The 21,625-nt window shown below is 48.9% G+C and overlaps 1 protein-coding gene across 4 annotated transcripts in view; it reads right to left on the reverse strand.

Moving 5' to 3' along the window:
* MDGA2 (MAM domain containing glycosylphosphatidylinositol anchor 2) overlaps positions 1 to 21,625 on the reverse strand; it is a 321,830-nt gene that overhangs the window by 209,199 nt on the left and 91,006 nt on the right. For all 4 annotated transcript variants that reach the window (XM_072038054.1, XM_072038055.1, XM_027457733.3 and 1 more), the window contains exon 2: positions 10,977 to 11,116. In XM_072038054.1, the coding sequence (XP_071894155.1) occupies positions 10,977 to 11,116 (140 nt within the window). The remainder of the gene's footprint in view (positions 1 to 10,976; positions 11,117 to 21,625) is intronic.

A 21,625-nucleotide genomic window follows, 5' to 3' on the forward strand; every position in this document is an offset into this window, starting at 1 on the left:
TTTTGCATCCAAGAAAGGAATTTTAAAGCTCTTTTGAGCCACCTCAAGGACAACCTATCATAAAACCCCAGAATATCCCGAATTAGAAGGGTCTCACAAGGATCATCCAAGCCCAAAAATCACCCAAAAATCAGACCATGTGTCTGAGAGCACTGCCCAGTGCCCGACCACCTCTGGGTGCAGACCCTTTCCCTAACCCCCAGCCTGACCCTCCCCTGTCCCAGCTCCATGCCGTCCCCTCGGGTCCTGTCGCTGTCCCCAGAGAGCAGAGCTCAGCGCCTGCCCCTCCGCTCCCCCATTTCCTCACATCATTCCCTCGTCCTTTTCCCATTCTCTGTATTCTCTCCATTGTGGAAGTTTCTTTTTCTACCCCAGCCCTGCCTGAAGTGATTAAGTTCAGTTTCGTGCAGCATCTCTGGTCTAAGCTTGTTTTCTGTATCTAAATTAGTACCTGAAAGGTGCCGGCATGACAACTGGCAATACCCCATGGCAGCTCCTTCCTGCTCTGGTGCCAGATTTGGGTGTTATTAATGCTGCGGGCACCTCCCATTCAAAAACTCCGTGGTGCTTCAAGGAACAGCCTCATGCATGCCCCTGAAATACTCTCCCAATTGTTAATAAAAAGCCCAACAATATTACCTGGAAGGTGCTTCCTAACCAATATAGCCACACTCAACAACTCCATCACATTTTTAGTTTTGTCCCCCCCCCCCCCCCCAGTGGCTGCCACCTTTTATGCTGTGCACAAACCCTGCAGTACAGGATGAGGCCGGGTACCTGGCGAACACCAAATGAATTAGGACAGCGTCAGCTGAGTCTTCTTGTAACTGCTTTTGGCTGGAAAGGCAAACATTTGCACACAGATTAAATAGGTAAGCTTATTTGAAGTTCAGCTCCTCTTCTGCAGGTTCAGATTTCTTTTCTTTTTTGCAATACAAAACTGTTTCTTAAAAACAACAAAACCCCCCAAAAATGCATGTGCCTAAGCTGACAACAAGGGCTGGGGAGGGGGCACGAAGCCCAACAACAGCTCACACAACAGCTCTTCAGCTCATCTGTGGAGCAGACCATGATCACAGAGCATCCTTTGGCACGAGGTGCCTGGTTCTCCCCCTGGTAAGCTCACTAGTGCTGTGCAGAGCACCCAGACACAGGCACTCAGTTTAGAGGGACATGAGGAAAAGGCTCTGAGGAAGAATTAAGCTTTGAATGTTCAGGGACTGAACCCTAAGTCACAAAGTACACGCTGGTCTTCCAGCAGTGTCCCCCTGAAGGGCAGCGCCTCTGGAGCCAAACTCTGGAGTTGAGCAGAGAAGGCACCCGTGTGGGTTTGGACTCACACCGCGCCTCCTCGGAGGCACCAGGAGGTGTCTGCACTTTGGGATCAAACACATCCCATTACTGGGAAAGAACTCAGGTGGGTAGCAAAACTACCACGATCTCCAGCCACGAACACTTCTGGCTGCTATCGGAGAAAACACCAGGAGCTCGCCGCACCCAGGTTTTACTCCCAGATGCAGAACACATCTATATCCAAAGGAACAGGACTGATTTCCCCCTCTGCTCCAGAAAAATGACATCCAAGTGTTTTCTCTAGGAGTTATCTTCCCGCAGCCCAGCTACCCGAATGTGCTGCTGCTTCAGCCACAGATCTGCGCACGCCGCCAGATTCCCCGGGTTACCAAATTCTCTCTTTGTTCGACAAACAGATTTTTTTCTCCGCTTTTCAGTGAGCAAGACCTCACAGAAGCAGACCCTATTCCAAAACCACCTGCCTCATTTTTGACAATGAAACCAGTATGCTCAACAGCCATGGAGAAACAGCTACTTCTGCAGCTTCCCAAGGCGATTTGTCCATCCTGGCAGCCAATTTCCTACCTTTGTTTGAGAGCCCTTTAGAAAAAGGGAAACAAAAGCTGAGGGTGGACAGCCAGAAGCCAAAGGCTGCAGAGCCATCTGGGGGGAAGACCCAGGGAAAGGAGAGGAGAAAGAGGCGATCCGTTTAGAGGAGAAACATTCATATTTCAGTAAGCCGGAAAATTTTGCTCTTCTCATTCTGACGATGGGAGATTTGTGCTCTGTGTTCTTCAGAAACTTTCTGTAGGGGATTTTTGGCAGCTTTTAAGCTTCCACAAGGGTCAGTATGAAGCTGGTACGGTAAAAATCACCAGCCTGGATATCATTTCCAACTCTGCGTGATTCTCTGATAGTCTCATTTCAGTGATTGCTGGTGCTTTAGCAGCCGTAAGCTCAATATTCTCATCTAAGAGAGAGAGACTGAAATTTATACTTCACTTGCCCTGATGCTGCATTTATCTTGATTTAAAGTGACCTCTTTCCTCCACCAGTTCCAGGCCCTTTTTAGAAACCTGCAAACATATTTCTTGTCAAGAGACAGCAGCCTCCTGGAACCAGCAGAATCTGCAAGATATAAATGCTCAAATTGTTCAGAATAAAACCACCAAGGAGCTTAATTTCTTCATCAGCTTGCAAACCACATGTCTTTTAATCCAGCTTCATGGAGACGATAGGTTGAATGGCTTTGAAACACATTTCTTCCCGTGGCACAGTCACCAAATATTCAGTGGGGCTACGTGCTGTTTGCAGCATAGGGCTCATTTACCACATCAACTTGGTGTCATTCAAGAAAAGATTACATTTTAATAATTACTAGCTACAGTACACGATGAAGCAAATAGAAAAAAATAATGAACAATAAGCCCTCAGGTCTGGATGTGAATTCGTGGGAACAAAAAGGGAACAGCCCGGCATTTGGCAAACGTTTATGTAGACACAGGAAAGAAGAAGAGTCGTATTTTTCTCCAAACAAAGACCCAGCCCCAAGACCCGAGTGAATAACCACTTTAACAACCCACCAGCAGAAAGCGCCGATGTCGGAGGTTTGGCAGAATTGTGTGTGGATGCAGGTGGCCCTCCCGGTGCCAAGGCCCACAGCAAGGGAGGCTCCATTCCAGGGGAAAGCCAGCTCGAGACAAAACAAAGAGCAGCTCCATTTAAAGTTGAAAGCCTGCTCAGAAGGATGGCCTGCCACGAAGCTGGGAAGGCTTCTGGACTCCCAGAGAGGGAATAATTGTCGTCTTCATGAGGATGAGCACTCAGTGCAGTTAGTGTTTTTCGTGTGAGTTTTTCGTGTGAGTTTTTCGTGTGAGATTGCCTCCAGGCAAGGGCTTCAGATCTGAAACATATTTTGGGTAAAGTATCTTCTTCAGTGGTTTGTTTTCTCTCCGGGCTTGCATTTTAGGAAGGCAAACCCTTCCCCATTAATGCTGCAGTCAGCAGAAATGGCTGGGTCTCAGCACCGCTGACCCTCCCTCCTTGCACTTCACCACCTCTGCCTGCTCCCTCTCCAAGGTTTTCCAGCCATCATCAAGAGACGCTTTCCTCCCACAGCTCAGACTTTGTAAGATTTAGCGCTGAGCCAACACAAAGATCTCAAAAATTAAGTTTAGCAGCAAGCAGAGGCAACTTTTGAAACTCCCGCTGCCAATGGGAGGTCGGTGAGCGCGGTGCTGGTGCTGCTGCCACCTTCTCCCAACTCCTCCAGGCACAGTCCTCACCTGCCAAGCAGCCAGGCAGCTCCGGCAGCAGGCACACAACTGGGGCACTTCACAGGAACACCTTCGTTATTTAAAATGCATGACATTGTAATTATTTAGTGCCGTGAGTGTAGCCTCCTCTACCGTTTCAGAGCAGGATCCGACCTTCACCTTATTAGCGCGCGCAAAGAAAGAATTAACGTTTTCTGCTTCCCTGTCCATTAAAATGTAAAGAGCAGCATTTCAGAAAACAAACAAATGAAAAAAAAAAAAAAAAAAGGAAAACATGTGATGTTCTCTTTGATCAGCTGGAAGCGAAACATGAAAGGCTCCTTTGAGGCAAAGTGGATACTACATTTTCTGTTTTAATTGGTAGGGATTCTTATTAGCTAACTGCTGATGTGGCCAAAGAAAGCAATTTGTGGGGAGGGGGTTCCTTACCCTGAACAGCTGCTTTCCCATTGCCTTCTGCATATCATTATTACAATAATTGCACTCTTGTTAGGGAAATTGATGATGATTTCATGCACCGCTCCTCAGTTCACGGAAAGACTTTACAAATGCTCAGCGAACACCTGACAAAACCCAGCCTGACTCACGACTAAATTAGCCTGCATTTTATGCTGAAAACCCCTTCCTAAACGTTTGACTCAATAAGCCTCACATTTAGCTGTGAAAGGCATGCATTTCTATCATTCTTCAGCACTAAAAGAAACGTGATTAACGTTTCCAGGCCGTTTTTTGCCGCTGATGCTACGAACGGTTAATTTGGTGTTTTCTTCCCGAAGTGCTGCACCTGAGTCCACACCTCCGTGGAGCACCGCACACAGATCGGTGCAGGAGAAACAAACCTTTAGGACAGCAATCGCAGCGTCCCCACAGCAGGGATACATCGGAGGGCAAGCCAGCAGGAGCCCCGTGGCGTTTCACCGGGCTGCTCGGTTCAGAGGTGCTCGTGCATCCGAGTGCATCGCTACAGCACTGCTCTGCGTGAAGGGGGCAGTGAACCTCTGCACAGATGCTGGGGACTATGGAAAAGGTTTCTTTTTCCAGCAGCAGCAGGTTTGGAAATCAAATATATACAAGGACCGACTTATAAGCTGCAAGGAAAATATTTGGTCTTTGGAAGGGGGGAATAAACACGAAGTTTGGCTTATTCCTACCCCTTGCTTGAGAGGGAAAAAAAATAATAGTATCTCCCACCCCAAAATATCACAGTTCTGCTGTCTTGCCTATTGCTTCTTTCAGCAACAGGTTTGCTGATTGAAACCCCACTGTACCACACAGCGCTGGATGATTAAAATCAATCGATTTCTTCGCCTGCAGTATGAACGTGCAACACAAACCCCGTCACACCCCCACCGTGGAAAACGGCTGTGACAGCGCGGGTGCGAGACTCGCCAGCCCTGCACGGCAGCCAGTCCTGATGTGCCTTGACCCCAGGGGACTCACACACTGCACGTGGTCTGAGAACGTCCCCTGGTAGCCACCACCACTTTTCCTGGAGGCCGGATGCTGCAGGAGCCTCAGTGCTCACAAATACAACTTGGCACAGCTCCATGGATGGATGCAGGCAGAGGGAGGGCGAGCAGGGCCAGGAGGGCTGGTGGCACATGAGACAACCTCACCTGGGGTCACCCCTCATGCTGAGACCCAGGTGCAGATGTAGGTGACCCCATAGGGCAGGAGCCTGTAGGGTGCCTCCCGCCCCCCAGGAGCTGCTGCTGCCTCCAGCTGCCCCCAGAACCCCAGCGCAGGCAGGGGAATGGACATGGGGACTTCTCTCCACATGGCACATTGTGCATCTTGGAACGTGATGGGGTAACATAAGCGGTCTGAGAGATGCAGAAAAGATCACTAAGTACTGAAAAAAAAAAAAAAGGAAAAAAAAAAAAGACAACAACAACAAAAAACACCACTGCTACTACCACCACCACCACCAAAAACTAATGGGAGGGAATTTCTTTCAACAAACAAAGCGATTATCACTTAGACTTTAGTGGGCGGTGAGGAATGCAAACTCCCAGGCAGCCCCTGCTCCTTCGGAAGATGCCACGGGGTGCTGGTCAGGGTGAGCCTAAGCCATGTCCATCCAAATATATTTGCTCAACAGTAGGGTAGCAGTATGGGAAAGCCCCACCGGTGTAAATAAAACGTCAGCTGGCTAAACCAGCAAACCTTCTACTTGCATCGCCTTAGCACAGCCTCAGGTGTCTCTGCAGAGCTGACGGGCGAGCACTGCGCAGGATGGGTCAGGGGGATCAGCTACGGTTCCTTGCCTTACAGCACACAGGAACAGCCCCATAAAGCCCACTGACATGCAGCCCTATCACTCACAGCCCACTTCCCAAACAGGAAGGGAATTGCAGAATTCTGTTTAAATAATAATAATAAAAATATTAAAAAACACTTGTCTGGGTACTACCCTGAAAGCAGTAATTGATGACAAAATAGCTGCATTTGCCCACCCACCATTAGCTTCACCTGAGCGTGGCTGCTGGCATTTTAAAAACTTAATCAAGAAAAATTAGTTTCTATGGCAACTAATGGTGCGTTTAATAGATGAAGTAATGAGCGCTGTGTATAAGAATGCTGCGGGTTGTGACTAGCAGCAAAGCACCAAACGCCGGGCGGTCACGGCACGGACAACCAGCGGGCACGCACTGAGCGCTGGGGTGCTCGGAGCTGTTGGGGTGACAGGAGCCAGGTGACATTTTGGGGAATCACCGTGCACAAGTGTCCGTAATTCCCTCCCTCTGCAGTGCTGACTGCAGCCCCCTCTTATTCTCTCCAGTGGGCTCGCTGATAGTGATGAGACCCAAAGCAATGTAACCAAATTTCAGAACTGCTTCCCCTGGTGCCTCCAGCACCGTGCACCTCTCTGAATCTCCACCTGCCTGTAACTACCTGTATGGAGGATGCTGCAGGTGGGAAACCAGAGCAAACCGAAGGCAGATTTTCAAAAGGTCTTCCAAAAAGGTCCTCAGAAACCTTCGTGTGGGTTCTGTGTGCTCACTGGGCGGGCACGACGTGTGGGTTACAGCCCCCAGGGCAGCGGCACTGCCCCCCAGCACAGGGCACATCACTGCCAGAGGCACGCACAAGCTGTCAGCCTGCTACAGAACAACATCAGTTGGTTGGAAAGGTAAAAGCAATGCCTGGAAAGACGAAAGGAATCAATGTGCACTCCAGTAAAGCCCACAGGAGCACTGACACGAGGGAGAGAAATGGGGGTGCTCCTCCCAGCCCCTGGATGACTTGGATGGTCAGCGGCCACCACATCCACAGCCTTCTGAGACTCTTCTTCCCTCTTCTTTTATCCAGGGGGACCTGCAACACGGTGGGAAGGAAAACCAGACGGGCCTGATGTCCTCTACAGCCAGGCAGAGGGCTGGGTCCTGCTGAACCTCTCCCAAGCTCAGCTTCTTGTGAAGATCCACCCAGGAGTGCTGGCATCTTCTCCAGCCCATCACCAGGTCTGGCACTCGCAGTTCTGTTATCTGGCTGAGGCCTTAGGGGACCAGAGCAGGAAAGTTCACATATTTTCCTCTTCTAACCATTCGGCACTTGGCTTTTAATCTGCCTCTCAGCAGTCGTGGAGACCTACCGTGAGCTCAGGATCAGGAAAGAAGGTGAATACAGCTAATTGGCTCCAGTAACAAGAAAAAAACGTCTTTTGTTAAGCGTGTGGTGGAAAAGAGCAAAGCAGGTGATGGCAATTAATCAGTCCAAATGATCTGGTAAAAGTGATGACTTTGAGGTGTTACGAGTGGTGGTAGTGCACACGGTGCACATGTATGCAGGGATGGTCCTGAAGGAACCTCAGACAAGACCCCTCCACCAGGAGTAACCTCAAGGACCCAGTGGGTGTCCAGGATGGACATAAGTTTTCCTCCATGAACCAACCATCTCACCCCAAGCACCCTTACCCCTTCACTTGCTTTCTCTTCTCCTGTCCCCATACCAGCTGGTTTTTGCCTTACAGGGCCCATGAGCACGTGCAAGACCAAGCCCAGATGGCATGGACACAGCTGCTGGGCAGACGCCCCCCAGCAATGGGGAGCCAAGTCCACGACAGTTGAGCTTCCAAGCACCTTTGGATAATTTTGATCTTCCTCCCAGCCTCCTCTTCCAGCACCAGGTTATCCAGCTCAGCTTCTCCACTTGCTGTGTCTGTGCTGCCACATCTCCTCCAGCAGCGATCCTGTGCAGCCTCACTGCCTCTGCTGCTTGTAGGAACCAGCTGAAAGCAACTGAGAGCATCTTGCTTCAGGACACTTCCCTCCTCAGCCCAGATTTTCCCTGAGAAGCATCTGTTCTTTGCTCCCCTTCGCTGACAGTGATGAGAAGCATCCTGTGATCCGAGGGGGTGTGGAGGAGCTCCGTGCTCCCACCCTGGGCCCAAGAGGCAAGGCTGGGCTAAGGAGCCTGCTGGTGCACTGAGGTTTGCTTCAGGCTCTTTTATAACAACTTTTTAAATCCTTATTTACTATTCACGTGAGGGTTTAATAGTCGTTCACAGCAATAGCCAGACAGGAGTAGAAAACTGGTGGGGGATTTTACAAATGCCTGGCACAGAGCTGCTGACTAACAGCACTTAAAACAAACGAGTTTCTGGGTTTGCCAATAATAAGTGGAAAAGTTTGAGAAACACGTGCAAGTCGAAGAGCATTCCTAAAATAGACACATTATTACCTGTTTTATTATCTCATTTCCTAGGGTCTGATGAAATAAAAATATAACTTATTTTGAAAATAATTCCTACCCAATTTGCAAAGCAAATATGCCAGCCTTCTGTGCAAAAGTCAGTTAAAAAGAAAGCAACCGAGTACTGGAAACACTGGCAACCACCTTACAACGTGGATAGAAGGGAGACCAGGGATCCTACTGCCAAATACTGCCTCTCAAAGCCCATCTCGTATTGAAGGCTGCTTGAACACGATAATCAAACAATATCTTGTCAAGCTTCCCACACCGATTCTGCTGAAAGAGAAGAGCACTGCTTCAGAATAAATGTTTCCCCATCCCTCCCAGCCAGCCGCTGCCTCTCGGTCACAAAGGAGACGCTGCAGAGCTCCCCTGAAGATCCAGGCCCATAAAGCAGGATGTATCCAACAAGCAGTATAACAAAATACCTTACGCTGGCTGTATTTAAAATACCCGGGAGTAATTATTGACAGGTAAAGAGGAGTTTTATGGCAGCTGGAAACAGCGAGCTCCAGCCTGCTGATTTTACATCCATCCCCATCTCCTGCCTGAACTCGATCGGTGCGTTTCCCCAGTAGCCCCATTGACAAAAGCAACACAAACACTGGGGAGATTCATCACAGCCTTGTTTAAGAGCAGGCAGATTTTATGGGAAAGGAGTCCAAGGGAATCCAAGGGGCTACAGCTCCCATAAAGGTGCGTGCCAAAGTTTAAACACGGCACTGCACAGAAACAATAGCGCCTCAGCCTTTTTTGTTGTTGTTGTTACTTTCTGGAGCACTAAAATTGAATGGAAATTTAATAGGAAGGTGATAAAAAGGCTAATGCTCAGACGCAGCCCTGCCAAGCCTCCTGTATTTTGCTGCGGAATCACCCAGCTGAGACTACCAAAACTATCCCCCCGCTCTCAGGCAATTAATCTGAAAAAAAAATATTGCAAGTCTTAGAGAGCTCTAACACGAAAGTGAGCGCAAGAGAGCCGGCCGAGGTGCTGGATGACAAAGAAAATCTATAAACAGGTAAAATGAAGAGAAATCAATTTTCTATCCTGAATCCCAGATGAGAAAATAGAGATTTTATGAAAAAGCAGCCATGTGGTTGCTTTCCTGATAAGAAGCTTTGGGTGTGCAGCTTTTTTTTTTTTTTTTTTTTTGATGCAGCAGCATCATAAGCTTTGTTAGTGCTTAAGCCAGCACCTTTCATGGCTGGTCCAAAGCGTTTAGTGCCAGATAAGGGCCCCGCTCGCTTTGAAGCCACCTGTGGCCTGCAGGGTGGATATTGAGGGGCCATCAGTGTCTGCTGCTCCACGAGGTGCCGCACCACGGCTGCCGGGGAACCTTGCTGGGGAAGATGCTCTGGGAAAGAAACATTCTCCAAGGAAGCAGACTCAAAATATCAATTTACCTTCATTCTGGTCTTTTCTGCCTGTGTGTAAGCGTGCTGTTTATCTCCATGCAAAAGCACCTGCTTCGCATCTAAAAAAGAAGTTAAGTGGGCCCGGATAAGAGAAGTTTGGGCAGGTTGAGGGAATCCAACAAAGCTCAAAGCCAAAATGTTTCAGAGGGGGCTGCAGCAGCCCATCAGCCTGGGCAGATCCCATCCTCCCCACGCCGAGCAGCACCTCGCTCCCCAACCATAACCACCCCCTCAAGGCAAAACGTTGTTAAGGGAGCGAGGTGCTGGAAAAATGTTCTGTAAAAAACTTTTGTTTTGTAAGGAAGTGCCTGGTCCCACTTCTACAAGCACTGTTATCGGCTGGGGTGACGGAGATCTTCCTCTTTTATTTTTTAAATCTTCTCATTAGCTTGGAAATGGCTACGGAGCACATGGCAGAGGATCAGCACATCGCTCCTGCCTGGAGCAACATCACTCGTCTCTGGAGGATTCCCCTTCCCCAGCTCCCCCCCAACTAACAGCACTTCCCAGATACTGGGGCTCAATATTCCTGTCCTTTGGGTTGCTACAGAGATGTTTAATTTGCCACTGCACAAGGAAAACCCTTGCAAGGCATTCGAGCATTCAAAATCTCATACAAAGATGTGCACCATGAAACTTGGTAATCTCAGTCAATACCAGTGCACCCTCAGCTCTCAGGACCAAGCTTGCTCAGAAGCAGAGCACAATGAGAAGGAACAGCAGAAAAGGGAGCAGAGAGCAGGCTTGGCTCATTGAAAAGACCGAAGGAAAAGACGGAAACAGAAAAGTTTAGCAGGAGTGAATTAAACATTATATTTGCATAGGGTCCTCATATAAAATAACCCCACAAGGTGCCCACAAGGGCAAAGGGGGTGGTGGTGGTGATGAGGGGCACCGGGCAGCCGTGCCACAGGCTGACCAGACTCTCTAGCTTTGAAATTGATGCTTTAAAACAGAGCAAGCCCTGGGAAAAGGTGGTTGCTTTCTGTTTAACCTCCCTTTTCTGCAGGACCACAGTGCCGTGGTTGGGACGATGGCCATGATGCAGGTGCACGGCAAGGTCCCCCCAGCCCTTCCCTCTGGTGCACACCATCTACCTTCAGTTTGCTGGGTTTTTAGCATATTCCCAGATATTAATAAAACTAAAAAAAGCCGTAACCTTTTTTAGCTGTTGATGCTTCTTCTGCAGCTCCCCAACACCCAACCCACAGCCCGGACGAGCCCTGCTCCAGCCTGGCACCGAGCAGCGGCTGAGGCAGGCTCCGGGACAGGCAGGGACCGGCGGCGGGGGCTCACCTGTGGCCGAGGATGGCCCGTGACCAGGCAGGTCAGCTCCAGCGTCTCGCCCTCGCGGATGGTGTAGACCCGCTCCGAGTAGCGCTCCTCCTCGATGTTGCACGCCAGGCCCGAGTGCACGATGCGCACGGTGGGGGGGGCTGCAAGACCCAGAGAGAGAAAGCAGGTGAGCACCGCCAGCCCCCGGGACCTGGCCGGAGCCCAGCACCCTCACCACGAAGCAGAAGCTTGGCCAGGAGCTCCGGGTGGGAGCTGAGCACCCTCAGCACAGAGGAGGAGGAGGCTGCCAGGGTTTTATTAACACCCCGCGATCCCCCGGGCGAAGCCTGCACGAGCTCATTTGCACTTGGGCTATTTTTGTTTCGGTTTCCAAAAGAGCTCTCCGTTATTGTTCTTTTTATTATAGATCTTTCTAAATGTATTACCACGCTCATTATGCAAATGAGGTGCCTTAATTAAACCATTAACGTTAAGCAGGAGAAGCGGTGGGGCTGGTGCTGCTGCTTTTCTAAGTCAACCCTGAAATCTGGAGGCTGTCAGAGGGTTCAGGGCCTGGAGTTTAGGTTCAGCAGAACCCTTACTTTAATTTTCTTGTAAATTCAGGCCAAACTAAACCAAGTTATGCTGGTTTACAAGTTGTACACATATGAATACATCAATGCTGTTCCTAACACCACGTGTACAAACTACAGCTCAGTTTTAGCATTTTTCCCAAGCATATCTCCTGGCTGTACGATTGTCTTTATTTCTGAAACATGAAACCCCCAATTTTAATATTTTTCAAAGCGTGGATCAATAGAAGAAAGCTGAGCTCCTGTTACAGCCCTGCTGCCAAATGAAATAACAAATGCTAAGCAGCAGAAGAGAGAAATTATAATTCTGCTAAGTTTTGAAGGCCCGGCATTTTACCCTCTCTCCTCGCCCATGTGCTGCTCCTACTTGGTAAAGGTGGGCAAACGCTGGTGCCCTAACCAAACCCTGAAGTCAGCCACAGAAAGCCAGAGAGCAGAGCACGCACCAACCCAGAACGATGATGCCACGAGCCAGCAGTGGCAGGGCTTCTCCCCAGCGCCCACACACCAGCTGCATGCCCCTGCCATGAAAACCAACCGTGTGCTTTTCCACCCACGTTCCTGGCCCCGTTCAATCCCTTGGCAGACTGATCACATACACATCCCAACCACGAGCCACTGGGTACAAACACCGCACGTGGTCCCTGACACCTACAGCAGGCACACATGGGACCTGGGTATGAACTGCTCCAGCACCCCACCAAACCCCTGTTGGCATAGTCCTACCTACGCTTGATTTAAGACTGTCAGTAACTCAAATCTCTGACCCTCGCTCTCCAGAAGCTGAGGAAAATGAGACTCAGGCAAAAGATGCTGAACAACACAGTGTCAGGTCAACTCCAGAACAGGAAGAAAATTATTTCAGGCCGTTATGACTAAGCCTGATATTCCCAGCTACCTCTCATTGCTCCCGTCCGTCTCAGTCTACCTCAGTTAGATCATTTTTCGGTAGCTTGGCCCAGGCTAACCTCTTCAGCATTTCCGTAACCTGTCCTCCCTGCAGAGCACAGGCACAAGCAAAAGAGTTTTTGCAGGCAAAGGACCGCAGAGCTCTCCCAGCACGGGAGCAGAAAGCTCCCCCCTGCTCCTGGTCACCCACCAGACGTCAGAGCCTCCCTCTGCTCAGTCCCGCGTGCCATTCTCTGACCTTAAAATACTTTGCTGAGTCTAAATTTATTTTCCTAGATAGAGCAGCAGCACTGATGCCCAGCAGTTGGCAGTTTTCCCTGTGCCAGGAGAGCTGCTCCCACTCCACGTGCCTCGAGCAGTTGTAACGAGGGATTGTGCTTCAGAGCCTACTGCAGAGCCAGCACCAGATGCATCCCATGCCCTGGGACGTGGAACATCCTCCTCGTCCTGCCACACACAGCCATGGCACAACACGGCTCTGGTCCACACCGGGGGCTTTTACCATCTCCCACAACAAAAATCGTAAAATACTGAAACGTGAAAGCAGAGCCATGAGCAGAAAGGTAAAACAAGGTTCAGCACAGATCATGAGACTTGTGATAAAATTAGAAGAGTCAGCAACGTTATGCCAACATCCTGCTGCCTTTTAAATTCATATTACATTAATATTACATTTTAATTCATATTATATTTATATTACTTCAAATTACATTTGGAGCATCCTTCGTTTTAGTGTCTGTGCCACTGCTCCATATCCATTAGGACATCCATATGCATTGGGAAGGCAATATAGACCCCCCAAAAATATCCCCCTGGGTATGACTATAGCAAAAGGATACCTTTCTTTAAGAAGAGATCAAATGAATAAAGGAAAAATCAAAAATATTCATACTTCTTTAAGTTTTAATGTCCTATGGTTCAGAACACACTGCGCCGTTGTGAAATGTCACCTTCCTCTCTGCCACGGGAATATTCATTACAGCTGCTTCTGAAATATGCCTCCAAGGATTTAATACCAGACGAGACATTAAAGTAATATATACTTGGCATTTATTTTGTTTGTGGCATTTTAGGAGAATTTGTCTTGTGATTATACACAGTAAATATTGCACGGAGGAATCCATCACGCCGCTGTCCTGGCGCTACGTGCGCACGACGCAGAGCCGAGCGGGAGGTGGGAAGGAGAAGCTGAACGACCAAACCAAGAACATCCCCCTTCCTTTTCCTGCAAATAAGTTGTGTGGCACCAAGAGAGTTCTTCTTCCAAATGAAAAATGGCTCCAACCTGACCTTTCTCCATGTCTCATTATACATTGATGTTGGGTAGGTCCCCATTAGTGGCTGCTCTTTTCCAGCGATTTCAATTTCTTCCCCCTCTCCGTCTCCTGCACACACTTACACACCTACACAAGCAATTTGGTTTCAACTTGCAACAGGTTCCCCAGACAGTAAAGAACCAGGAAAAAAAAAAGTGTCATAAAATTTCTGTGAAGACAAAATTAGAAACTCCCAAAGTTGAATTCATACACAGGTTTCTAGATACATTTAATATAATAATAAAAAAGGACAAAGCAGGTGCTGTGAGAAATGTTGGCTCAGCCAACTTTCACCTGAAACATGCAGAATAAAATTTATTCTCTGAGTAAGTGTTGGCAAGTAGAAAAGAGTTTTTCTAACCAAGCAAATAAAAAGTGAGAGCTAGCAAAATGCTCAGAAAGGAGATGCTTTGTGCCTGGCAGCACATTTGTGTAGCTGTGGCGCAAATAAGAGACCTCGGATGACCGCAGTGCCCCCGCCCACCTTTTTGTTCAATGTGCTAGCACCTCTCCCGACCTTAATCACAAATTTTTCAATCATTTCCTGGAGAAGCTCAACTGCTGGAATTTTATTAATAAATGATTATCACGGCACATACTGGAAAATATTGTTTTAATCTCAGACCTCACCGGCAGGAAACGGGACCGTCTCCCGCAGCGAGGTGAATCCGTGAGACATTTCGGCAGTCTTGGGGAGCCCCCAAATTGCTGCTTTGCTGGAAGCTGGGGGTCACTGGGAGCCCACTGGTGGTGGCTGAATACTGATCCAGAGAGCTCTGGGTCTGCTTGCTTTCGTTCACTTTGCATCATTTGCTTTCCCAGCCTTGAGGATGCATTTCCCTCCAGGCTTCCTGTGCCGCTTTCCTTCCCAGTCTTTCAGCAACAAGCAGAAAGCAAAGCCTTTCTCCTCCTCCTTTTTCACGTGCTCCCAGGCACCTCCATGCTTTGGCAAGCTATGGATTCATCCTGGATCTACAAAGCTGGCCACACACGCACCAGACCAAGACCAACAAAGACACGGCAGAGACCCCTGCAGGATTTTGTCCCTGCACGTCCCCAGCACAAAGCGGGGCACTGCCAGCTTCGGGTGGCCTCAAGCAGCTCATGGCCAGGAGCAGCACAGCAGAGCATGCTTGCTCGTGGGGTGCAACAAATTATTATGATTCCAAATCATGTTACATAGGAAAAAAACCTTTAAAGGAGACAGAGATCTTAGCCCGTATTCATGTCTGGAGAATTACCATGGCCTTATCCCCATCCAGAGCATAGCTAGTGTTGCAGAAACAGATACCAACAGGCAGAGACCATATGGCAGAGACCGTGAGTTTTTAATACTTGCCCACCAGGAGGAACAATAAACAGCACTGTAATGAGTTGTAAGGGGAAAAAAAATCTATCTGCTCCTAGAAACAGCATTATGGTTCCCCTAACTCAATAGATAGTCTGCTGATAAGCTTTGTAGTATCAAAATTAGGTCAGTCTGTGACAGTAGTGTTGGGAAGCGGCAGGGTGATTTAATTAGCTCAGAGCCTTCTGATGGTAGTGCTATCAATCAAGAAGGCTTCCTGAACTTTGGAAATGTGGTTTAAGTCGCAGAGATATGGGCAAATATCAAGCAACATGGCAAAAACAGTCCAATCTAGGAGAAAAGAAAAAAAATAAAATGGGCTTCATCCTTCTCGTACAAGCCTGATGAGCAAGGACAGATCAGGGCCAGCTCAGCAACAGGACACACATGACAGATGCTACTACGTGCATAAAGGTGGCCATAAAGCTATTAGAAAATACTAAAGAAATGATATTTTAAGCACAATGCAGAGCAGGCCAGGAACATCACAGCCAATTTCAAATGCCCCTTAGTGGAGCACAGCCCCGCACAGTGCAGCACCACGCAGGCAGCCTCTAGCACAAGGCTTCCCGCATGAGGTACCTGGCCTTCATCTCAGCTGGGACCCGAAATGAAGAATGCAGTTGATGCCCTGAGTATTTATTTAATAAAAGCTAGACGTCTAACATTTCCCATTTCCCACCAAGAGTACTAAAAATAGCTTCCTAAAAATAGAAAAAAAAGCTGGTCCGATAATAAACTTATCAGCCAAGTGAGTATCACCGAACCTCCAGCTGGAAGAGGACGCGTCAAGTCCCACGCTACCTGTGGTAATACACTCCAGACTCTGCACTGATGAGAACTGTTGCCACAGGGCAGTACATTCATCATGGTAATACCACTGAGATTCCCAGTCATTTTATTTGCAATTAGCAAAATTAAGAGCTGATATGGGTATTGGAAAACTCAATTTTGAGAGTTGTGAACATCTGCAGTTACTTTAAATCTTCTTTCTAAAAATAAAAATAAAAAATTATTTCCTCCCCATTATGCTGCAGAACTGCACGAAATTCACCGGGGACTTCACTTGGTTAATTTCTTGTTAATTGGTTTTGCATGGAAAGGCTCATGATGCAAGGCACCGCTGCAAACCCATGGGCAGGATAACCAAATTACACCCAGGCACAGCCAGGGCTGACAAAACAGCAGCTCATACTGGGGGACTACTGCTGGCCCTGATGCTCTGCAGGACATCCTCCACACGTAGACAGTGATTATCCAACATCCCAGCTCTGGAGCACACCCGGATCTCCAGCAAGTTCTGCACCCACGCAGGGATGTGGCTGCCTGGATCCTGCTGTAGGACTGGGATAAATACTTTCCTGGAGGGGGTAAAGCAGATTAGTCGTGATAAATAGACTTTTCTAACAGAATCATTATGGGTTTCCTCTTTCACATGTATCATCTTTAATTACATTTTAAGTAATCCTGCAAGTTCCACAAATCATGAAGAACTTCTCATTGCTAGGACTGAAGTAAATAATTAAGAGCTGCTGATTAAAGGACCTGAGTTCTGATATTGCTCAGAGTCGAATTCTCTCACTGTTGTTTTCCAACAAGGTCTCAACCAAATCTGTTTATGGAAGTGGAACTGCTCACCAGCAAGTAACTGGGGTCAGAGATACTTAAATTTGGGATGAACGGTAGCACTGAGGCTCTCCATGCCTTGCAGCATCCCCAAAGCAGATGGTTTCATCTCACTGGTGCTGCTTCAGCCTTCAGCTAATCGTGGAAGCACAAATACGGAGCATTCTGTGCAAAAAGATATTTTAATGCAAGCTTTCTGTGAAGCTCAGAGAAGGGCATAATTCCTGAAAAGCGTAATGGAGCTCTGCCCATCCAACAACTAATTCTTGCCCAGTGCTTGACTCTAAACATGTATTTATGATTTTTGCAGATTGTCCTGGAATATCAGAGAAGGAAACATTCCTCCTGATGTCTCCACATCTCCTACATTAACTCTGCCTCCTTTTAGCTGAGCGGAGCCATCAGGCAGCCATCCCCACGGCACCATCATCGCAAGAGCACCGGGCTGTGCCGCCTGTGCGGCAGTTACCACGGGGTCACAACCATGCGTCTCTGCGAAGGCGAAGAATTAAGAATAATTTCCTCCACGCTCTTGCAGGAACTCATCTCCTGCCTGACCTCTCGCTCCTTCTGTCACCCCTCGAGGGGTCAGCTAATTCAATCCCAGCAGCCGGACTGCTCTTCTCCACGCTGCCAGGCTCCTCTCCCACGAGTCTGAGGACACCGTCAGCAGCTCTGCTTTGGCCAGGCTGCACACGGGATGTACTCATGGCAGCAGTCTCTCTCTCTCTCTCTCTCTCTCTCTTCAGCTTGGAAATAAAAACTGAGTTGCTTGAGTGCCAGAGCTAAGAATGCACCCCACTGTCACAGGTCTTCCAGACTGGATTTCTGAGGAGTTTCTTTGGGTTGTTTTGTTTTCAAACTGGGTCCTGGCTGCAAATAAAACATCATCGGGACACACTGCCTTCTAATTCTCACTGCTGCTTGGCTCCCTTAAAGTAGCAATTAAAGCTCATCACAATGGCCACTTTTCCTACATCACATTCCACTCCTTCTATGTTAAAGTAGTGGCCCCTGGCATTTGTTCTCTCTTATTTCCCAGCCTCTTATTCCGGCACGCTCAGAGGAGGACACCACCACCACGTCTCGGTTAGCTCACACCATGCCAGGTGGACTCCATCCTTTGTTCACAGAAGTGGCATCTCTCCAAGACTGCACTCATTTGGGGGGAACCGAGAAGACAAATGTGGAGGGAAACCTTCCTACACTCCGTCCTCCTCCCTGCGTTGCTTCTTGAGCAGTTTGCAACCTACAGATTTCAAGTGGTGGGTTCAACGAATCTTCCAAAATAAGAAAAAAAAATGATCTGCAAGTGACGGGCTTAATTGAAGCAACACTTTGTTGTTCCTGGCATCACAAAACAGATGATATTGCCAGACCTGTTTCAACAGTACTATCATCTAGCAGTAAACATGTCTTACTTATTGCTGCATGCTCAGAACAACCAATATGTTGACTTTACCCAGTGTGAATAGTACATACACATGATAATTAAATGTATTAAAAATCACCTCTTAAAGATGAATCCTGAATACTTATATTTGTATACTTTGATGAAACATCTTTCAGCAATGTCTTTCTAACCAGGAAAACTCTGGTAGGACAGTTTGTGAGAAACATCACGCCACAAATGGAGTCCTAAAGAAACCGCACTGTGTATAGGGCTACAGAAAATAACCACGGGTCCCAAAACAACGCAGAATCACAGAATCATTTAGGTTGGAAGAGACCTCAGAGATCGCCTAGTCCAACCTCTGACCTAACAGTAACCAGTCCTCCACTAAACCATATCACCAACATGGCAAAGGCTGCGTTCCAGTTCGGAAACTGGAAGTTTCGTTAAGCTGAGGTTGTGATAATTCCTGCAGTTCCAGGCAGGAGGGGATCAGGAGCATAGGCTGGAGCTTTAGACAGGCACCAGACCTTGCCAAGGACCAAGAACGATCACAGGAGATCAACTCTGGACCTTCCTCCCGTCGTCCACGTTCTCTCCCCTACCCTGCTGTATCAGCCCAAGCTTCATTTGCTGCTGGTACAGACCAGCAGAGGATTAGCCAGCCTCCATCTCCCACCTCCCCTGCAGCCAGAGCAGTGAGGGAAGCAAGATCCGTGCTCTCTGGGGCACAGAGGTGCCTGGACCTATTAATCTCACAGTGCCACACACTCGCAATGAGCTGCTCAAAGCCGTGTCGAGGTCCGTAGCTCAGACCATCTGTAACAGGCCATTTGCTGATGAACCAACGGAGCACAACCGAGCAGAACAAGGCTGGGGCTCGCTTCCAGCAAGAACATTAAAACGCCTTTCCCCAGGTCTGTACTTTGACTTAACGCTACGTCTTGGCAGACCAAAAATCGCTGGCTCCTCCGCGGGCCTGTACGGCCCTCCAGGAGCAGGTCCTCCGAGCACGGGTGGAAAAACTCCAAGCCCCGGGTTCCCTGGAGCCAGCTCAGGCTGGAGCTGATCCCGTCCTGGCTTGCCACCAGCAAACAGCTTGGCAGCAGCAACACTTGGCAGAGTGATGCCGAGCCAGCACACGGCCAGCCAGGGCACCTCACCGGCAGGACTCCTCCAGGGGTAGGTGGGCAGTGGGATAAGGATGGAAAGATTTCAGTGGTACGGAGCACGGCTTGACCTCAAAGACACGGGATGGGGATTGTGTGGGAGCTGCTGGGTGCCTCAACCATCAGCTGTGAGGAAGGGAGAGCCCGGAAGGACTGGCTGAGGGAGGCATCAATTCATCTGGGCCTAGCTGAATACAGCCAGCCTGCCTTGGGATGGGGCAGCCACAGCTCCTCGGGGCAGCCTGGGCCTCACCGCCCTCTGAGGGAAGGATTTCTTCCTTACATCTAAATCTCCCCTCTTTTACTTTAAAACCATTATTCCTTGTCCTATCTCTACACTCCCTGACAAACCTGGTCCCTTGCCTCCTCTAAAAGCCATGCACAATGCTTGAGCAGTCAACCTAGGCAAAAGGAATAGGAATACTTCTGCGGATGCCCCAAACCAGAGGGATGTGCTGCGGGTGCCACCAACCCTATGTGACTGCCTAGGGCAGGGATCACGTTTCCCCAAAGAGAGCCCGTCCTGGTTTGGCTCAGCCCTGCCGTCAGGATGAACGATCCCCTAAATGCACCGCAGGCCTCAGCAAGGGCTTCACTGACTGAAGAGACCGTTTAATATTAAAGAGGAATGTGAAAACACACAACCTTAACATGAACGCAAACAAAAAAATGCCACTCTATAGCACTAAGCAAGAATAAACAGCTTTTAAACAACAATTTGCATTTCTTGTGAGATAGCACGAATCTGTCCCAGCAAGCAGCAGCTACCAAGACAACACATCTCCTTTCAGGAGGAGAAATATGACTTCTCAAATTAAAATGGTGTTTCCTGTACTTCAATGTCTCACACCTAGCTTTCACATCTTTGTTTTGAAACACTGGGTGTAGGAGTAACAGCTGAATGACGGGAATATGTGCCATTAGATAAAGCCAGAAACCTATTACACCAGGTTTTATATATTCTAGGCACTACTGCAACTTGTGTCATTCCTTTTAGCTTCAGTAAGGAAAGAGGAATGTGGTTTAACAAAATATAGATGGCGTAAGTGCCCAGAAAGTGACTCATTTTCTATCACCTCCCGTGCTCCAGGAGCTCCCCAGTGCCCGAGCGCAGCAAGCCCAGGAGCTCACGGTGCTACATAACCATCAGTAACTCCCTGCCACCCCCGCCAAAGGCACCAGCTCCCAAAATGACCTGGAGGGGACATCACAAGTGGTCGTTTCGGCTGGTGGGACTTGTGGAAACGTTTCTTGTTGAGAACTTCTCAGTGGACAGAAAGTGCCCATCTCTGCTTTGCCCAGGGAGCACCTCAACGCCAGCAAAAGGACAGCGGAGCTCTGTGCACGCCCGTGTCGTGTGTGCAGCTCAGTGCAGCCCTGGTATAACACACTAAGCAAAAACATGTATTTTTATAACAATAACGATTTTCAGGAAATCCACATACACAGAGCTTAGCCGCCGCTGCCTCACTCTGTGCTCACTTGTGTGCTTCGTTGGGAGGCTCTGCTCTGAACTGATCCATGCCCATCGTGCCGTGGAGCTGCACAAGCTGGGTGCCAGATTGCCTACCCAGGAGCAGGCTGAGCCCAAGGGACTAGAAGCAGCAGCACAGACTTGTCCTGGAGGGAACAAAGCACAGCCTCATTCCTGACCAACCTGCTCTTTCAGCATCCCTGAGAGCAGGGACAGAGCTTCCCCAAGGCAAAATAAGAAAACCTGACAGCAGGAGCAGGATTAAAATGCTTCTGGGGGATGCAAAATGGGAGCAGGTGGGAGAAAACAACGCGCATGTGGAGAGGAGAAATCCAGCAGGTGAGCCATGTGCTGCAGTTCTCATCTGCTGAACAATCTCCAAAGGGTGTTTAAAATTAGTGACAGCTCTGAGAAGGGAGTGCAGATGGGCACGTCGGCGCGATGGCCCTCGGCGAGATTTTGTCACCGAGAGCTCACAGCCTCCACCTTCTGCACTCCAGCGATGGTATTGGGGTTTCCTTGGAAGACAAGCACAGAAGAGGGGAAAAGCACATTTAACACACGGCAGCTCTCCAGAGGGCTGGCACCTGCCTGGGGACACCGAGTCAGCCAGGCACAGCTCCCCTGGGACAAGGACCCACCACCACCAGCCACTTCAGGGCCAATGCATTCACCCTGTCCCCATGATTCAACCCATTCAGTACCAACCCCCCATAGCATTTAACACATCAGTAACAGCCACTTCAATCCCTTCAGGATGGACGAGGCGATTTCCCCTAAGCACACCCACCCCTGTGGGTCCCTGGGGCACTGCCAGCCCTAAGCCTCATCTTCCCAGGGAG

The sequence above is a fragment of the Anas platyrhynchos genome, chromosome 5 (genome assembly GCF_047663525.1).
Source record: "Anas platyrhynchos isolate ZD024472 breed Pekin duck chromosome 5, IASCAAS_PekinDuck_T2T, whole genome shotgun sequence".
NCBI lineage: Eukaryota > Metazoa > Chordata > Aves > Anseriformes > Anatidae > Anas > Anas platyrhynchos.